The sequence below is a fragment of the Camelus ferus genome, chromosome 16 (genome assembly GCF_009834535.1).
Source record: "Camelus ferus isolate YT-003-E chromosome 16, BCGSAC_Cfer_1.0, whole genome shotgun sequence".
NCBI classification, from domain to species: Eukaryota; Metazoa; Chordata; class Mammalia; order Artiodactyla; family Camelidae; genus Camelus; species Camelus ferus.
In genome coordinates, this window is record NC_045711.1 from 1,252,700 (window position 1) to 1,258,571 (window position 5,872).

Genomic DNA, 5,872 nt, shown 5'->3' on the forward strand with positions numbered 1-5,872 from the left:
GATTGGCTAGAGGTTCGTAAACTATTTATAAGGGGGCGGGATGGACTGGGCTGCCTTTGTTAACCAGAGAGGGCGCGGCCGCTGGGATTTTCGCTGCGGGCTTCACTGAGCGGTACCTGGTTACCAGATTGGGGTCGAGATGTCCTACATCCCGGGCCAACCGGTCACCGCCGTGGTGGTGAGTGCGCTCGCGCGGGCTTCTCCGCATCTTGACTTGCCCCCACTTTGCAGATAGGTAAACTGACACCCCAAACAGGTTGACAAAGCGTCGAAACCGGAGCTCCTGCAAACCTGCAGCTAGAGCTCGGGTTCCCGCTCTGCTGGAGTGGGGCTGCGGTCTTCCCAAGCCATGCAAGGGATGGCTGGGACTCAAGAGTTTCTTGAAAACCTAGATCGAGCCCAGACCCTGCGCGCGCCACCGCCGCCTCGTTGGACTTCTTAGAGCCGGCTGGAGCTGGGAGAACTTAGGAGAAAGACCTCGGCTGTGGAATATGGGAAAGCGCCCCATTCCCGGGCCTATGTCACCAGCTGGGCAGCAGCGGGGGGCGGGCGCCGGCCCCGACGTCTATGAGTCGCAGCCTCTGGAATGAGGAAGTGCTTCCTCCGCTCCAGCCGGCGCCGCCGCCCAGAGGGAGACTTAGTGGGTGGAGATGGCCGGGGCCTGCGTAGCAGCCCCTCACCTCTCCCATCCAGCCTTGCCTTGTCGACCTACCGCCGCCCGGTCCAGAGTGAAGGCTCATACAACTGGCTTGATCCCGCTCCGAACTTTCCTTGGATCCCCAGCGCTTGGGGCAAAGTCCATGTCCCCCGCCTGGCACTTGGAGCCTTAGGAGACCCTTTGGAGTCAGCTCAGGCCCCTGGCGCCTCCCTTACCTCGTCTTGGGTGCCAAGTGCTATGAGAATAGGTAAAGGGAAGTGGAGGCATTAGACCCAGATGCCAATGCCACAGCTGGATGGGGCCTAGAGGCCCACTCTGTGGCTGAGGTGGGGCAACTGAGTCCCAGAGAGAAGTCTGGTCATGCCCAGTCATGTAAAAAACCCTCAGGAGGGACCTCGATCTCAGGGAAGAAATGCCTGCTGGGTAGGGAGATCAGGTGAAAGTTCCAGTCCTGGGGCCCTGGCTGCAATATCTCAGATGGGTGTGCTGGGGCTCTCTTGCTGTCAGGTGGTGTGACCATGGAGCCACTGATAAAGCTGACATGTGAGAGTGAGCTTGGAGCACCAGCTCAGGCCTGGGCGAGGTGGGAACATTGCAGGACCTGCTGACAGCTGTCCTCAGCTTCACCCTGGCTGCACCAGCCTGGCTTTTCCAGCTCTCTAGCAGCCACAGAAGTTTTGCTGCTCCTTAGCTGGAAAAAAAATGTGCACAGGTGAGGAACCAGAGAGGGGCAATAACCTGCCTGGCCTCACCGAGCAAATCAGTGTCAAGGCCTTGTCTCCCAGCCCTGTACTCCCTTTTGACCTTGAGGCTGGGTCAAAGGTATGTGTTGGAGGAGGTGATACTTTTGGGCAGGAGGACCTAGGTCCAGTCGGCCTCTCATGTCACCCCCTTTGTTCATGTCATGGCTGGTCCCCGGGCCTTATTCAAAGCTTTAGGACCACAACCTCCCAATTCTTCCCACACTAGGAAGGTATCTGAACATGGTGGGTGCCGGTCTGGTCTCTCCTTGGTCTTGGATTCGGGATGGGGTGGAAGAGGCTCCTCCTTAATCCCTTCCCTCTCCCATGGAGTTAACATTTTGAGAATGTTAAAACCATTTTGGCCTCTCCTCTGAACTCTGGTTCCATGGGCCAGCCCATCTGCCTTCTGGACACCTGCCTGGATGACTCCTGGTGCTCTAGCTCAACATACTCCTTCTCCAGGGTCCCCATCTGGGAGATGGTTGTGTTCAGCCGGGCCAGGTGGCTGGCTGGGTGTCCCCCTTATCTTCTCCACGAGCAGTCCCTGAATCTGCCGATGTCACTTTCCAAGGAGCTCATGTCCCCTGGCCTCCACATCTCCCCTTTGTGAGACATCTACCGAATGCCTGAGTGGTCATTCTAGTGTCAGACCTGACGGTGACCAGCCCTACTCCCCAACTCCTGAGAGCTCCAGAATCAAAGTCAGATTGCCAAACTCCTGGTTGGCCCAAGGCCTGGTGCAAATGGTCCTTCATGAAGTCCCTCAGGTCCAGATCAAGCCACCTTTTGCTTTGTTTTCTTCTTCCTGTTAAAACGCTCAACTTTTAGGGTGGGATGATCTGGTCTGGCTTCCAGCATCTGGTGACTGGAGGGTGCCTGCTGAGGGCTTTGAAAGGAGCCTGGCACAGATGGGGACCAGAGCCCCGGAGTATGGTGGGAGAGCCCTTGGCCCCTCCCCACCTTCTGCACGGCACAGGCCTGGGGCTTAGGGAGACACCCTTCCCTCAGGGCCAGTCTCCTGGGGCTGCATGCTCCAGCCTTCCTGATCTGGCCTCAGCCTCATCTCACCTCCCAGTTCCTGTCCTGCGTGTACACTTGGGTCTCATGGACACGTAGCCACAGCACCTTCAAGCCTCTGCTCCTGTTCCCTTGACCAGGAGACCCCTTCCTCCTTTCTGTGCAAGTTTGATCTCCGCTTTCCCCGTCTTGCCCTTGACAGGGCTGGCTCAGCAACCTGAACTGCCTCTGCAGGATGCCTACATTTTTTTTTTCAGGAGGGACCACACACCTGCCCTGTGTGGTCCCTCCCCTGGGACACAGGCCCCATTCAGAGTAGCCACAGGACCCTGGCTCTTGGTCCAGGAGGAGCTTAGCATATGTTGACAAGGCTGGTGCCTGAAGCTGGTGAAGAAGCTGGGAGAGGCTGGGACAGAGGGGTGTGTGGGTAAGTTGATGTGGCTGAGTTCTGAGTCTCAACCTCCCAGCCTCCCAGGCTGGTGACCAGCTGGATTCCTGCAGAAAGCCCAGGGCCCCACCCCCATGGCTGAGCTCTGAGCAGACTCAGCCGCCTGAGGCTGTTACTGGGGACACAGACCACGTTTGCTTTCCACACCCACCCACCCCCAACTCGTTTTTTTTATCTTTACCAGCAAAGAGTTGAAATTCACAAGCTGCGGCAAGGTGAGAACTTAATCCTGGGCTTCAGCATTGGAGGTGGAATTGACCAGGATCCCTCCCAGAATCCCTTCTCAGAAGATAAGACAGACAAGGTGAGGTGGGTCTAGGGTCTGGGGACCTCTGTGGGGCACAGAGGCCTAAAATGGTCCCTGCTTCCTGAGCCTTTGCGAAAGGAGCAGACCTCGTCTCTCTCAGTCCCCTCAGAAGGTCCAAGAAATGATCTGGTGGGAATAAGCAGAGGTGGGGAGTGGGCTTCCCAGCCCTCCCTTCCCTCCCAGTGCTAGTAAAGCCTGTTCAGAGCCCAGGAGGCCAGCAACAGGCACTGGAGCATCTGCGGGGCTGCCCCACCTCCCCCTTTTCTGTCTCAGCACAGCCTGTGCTGGGAGCGGGACAGACGGACAGCTAGGAGTATGCCCTGCTGGGCTTTGCTCTGTGGATAAGGGCCAGTCCACTGATCCTGCGCTTGACTGGACTGTCTCTCTCCAGGGCATTTACGTCACGCGGGTATCTGAAGGAGGCCCTGCAGAAATTGCTGGGCTGCAGATTGGAGACAAGATCATGCAGGTAACAGATGTCCCAGAGGGGGAAAACAAGGCTTGGGCCAGAGGGTCTGAAGCACTCAGGGGTGGGGGGTGGCACCTGGGAGACTCACCAAAGCCATTCTGGAGCCCGTGCTGGCCTTTCCCCTGGAGGAAGCTGGCTCTCTCCTCTGTGTATGTGAGGTGGTGCTTGGTGTCCCCCCAGCCTGGGGACATCAGCTTGGGTGACCCAGGCCCCCCAAAGCTCGTTTTGCTTCCAGAGCCCTGAGGGCGGCGAGCTGAGGTGGGCTGTGTTCTCTCCCTGGGCCAGGTGAACGGCTGGGACATGACCATGGTCACACACGACCAGGCCCGGAAGCGGCTCACCAAGCGCTCGGAGGAGGTGGTGCGCCTGCTGGTGACACGGCAGTCAGTTGCAGAAGGCGGTGCAGCAGTCCATGCTGTCCTAGCAGCTGCCCCGGCCCCTGGCTCGTGCCCGCCCGCCTCTGTACAGTGACACCACTTCCACGCTGTCTGCCCCTCATCCTGGCTTCTGCTGATGGCTGGGCCCCTGCTCCGAAGGGCAAGAGCTGATCCCAGAGGCCTGACCTGGCTGGCCTTCCCCTCTCCCACCACTGGCCTGAGGCTCTGGGACCAGCTCTCTCCCTTGGACACTGAGGATTGGAAATAAGGGCCTGAAGCCAAGTTGGAGTCAGTGTGTAGTGACCACAGGCTCGGCCCCAGACCCTGCTGCCTGGCCACAGCAGTGCCCAGGCGAGCAGGGGACCCCACTTCCTGCGAGCACCACGTAACTGGGAAATGCAGGAACTCCAGACCCTGCCCCACATCTCGGCTCCGCAGGGGCTGGGCCGCATGCTTTTCCCCACGTTCCCCCGCGGGGACTTGACTCACTGCCGGAAGTACTACGAAGGTTGGCCTGGATGGAAGCCAGGCAGGCTCACAGTTCACCCCATTGCACCCCCTCCCCACCTCCCACCCTGAGGGGCGCTGGCCTCCCCAGGGTTCACCTGCTTACAGGATTTACACGAGGCTCGAGGCTGACATTTCAGAGCAGTTCTCAGGATTGCCATTTTCTTCTATGCCTGTGGGTTTAACTTTTATATTTTTTAAATCACAACTTTGATACAAAGCATTTTTATCTGACTGTTTAGAGATGCCAGTTCAACTTTTGAATGTAGCTTAACTAATTCACATCTGGGAACTACTCTTAGCAAGGGAACCAGGTTGTACTTTGGTTCCTGTGGAAAGGGGGCAGTAGGAAGCTGCCCCACATCTTGTGCCCAATAAACAGAGCTGGAATTCTCCAGGGGTCTTTGCTGAGACATGGGGCAGGGCTATTTGGGGGTGGACTGTGAGGCCTTTAGTTTTAAGGATGGCTGACCTGCCCCTCACCGCCCCCTCCCCTCACCGCCAATCCAGGATAAAGCCCGACTATTCCTAGGCCTGCTGATGCTGCTTGGCAGGGCTGCCCAGGTGAGACTGAGAGTCCCTTCACCAGAACTGGGCTGGGGAGCCCCCAACTGCACCTGTGTAATCTAACCTCAGCTCCCACTAGGGAGGGGCCTCACAAACACCAAGAGGTTCATGGGAAAACACCCACTGCTAAGACTTCAGAGCACTGTTTATCACAGCCAGGGATGTAGCCCCAAATGTTTCCAGGGGCTGTGATCTGATGAGATGGGGATGAGGTGGGGGTGAGCTGGGGAGCACTAGGGCTGCTGCCTGGCCCGTGCTGGCTGCATTAGTGTCGTTGTTGCCGCTCGTGACCCACCTTGCACCGCCAAGTCAGATCTTGTAACCTCCCATCTCTAACGTGTGATACCGTCACCCACTGGGTGGCCCAAATAAAACAGGTGTGTAGGTTTGGTCAGGCTGCAGTCTCTGCTTTAGGGAAAGGAGATCCTAATTGTTTGATACCTGGACAGAGGAAGAATCTGGAAGACCCTCCTCCACCACGTGCCCTTAAAGGCCTCATCCAACCTGTGCTCACAACCGCAGCCTGAGTGCTGTGCCTTTGGGAATGCAGACATGGTACCTGTGGGACCTACCTGGCCCTGAGCAGGTGGGTGTCTTGTGCCACCCAACAGGGCTCTCCTGATGAAGTGCCCGGTTGGCACACGGCCACCTTGGGAGCAGCGAACTTGGCAACCCCACGTGTTTTCTTACATGGAGTGAGTGAGGCCGTCTCCCTGAGCCCCAGGGACTTGGTTCTGAAGCCAACACGCTTGCCTCCTGCATCTGGCAAATGCTCAGTG

General features: G+C 57.8%; 1 protein-coding gene across 1 annotated transcript; it reads left to right on the top strand.

Moving 5' to 3' along the window:
• Positions 1-24: 24 nt before the first annotated feature.
• TAX1BP3 (Tax1 binding protein 3) lies at positions 25-4,921 on the top strand. Its single transcript, XM_006172533.3, is given in 5 exon segments — positions 25-178; positions 3,051-3,170; positions 3,565-3,642; positions 3,928-4,029; positions 4,031-4,921. Coding segments are annotated over 5 exon segments (375 nt in total). The 5' UTR covers positions 25-139; the 3' UTR covers positions 4,067-4,921.
• Positions 4,922-5,872: the final 951 nt, after the last annotated feature.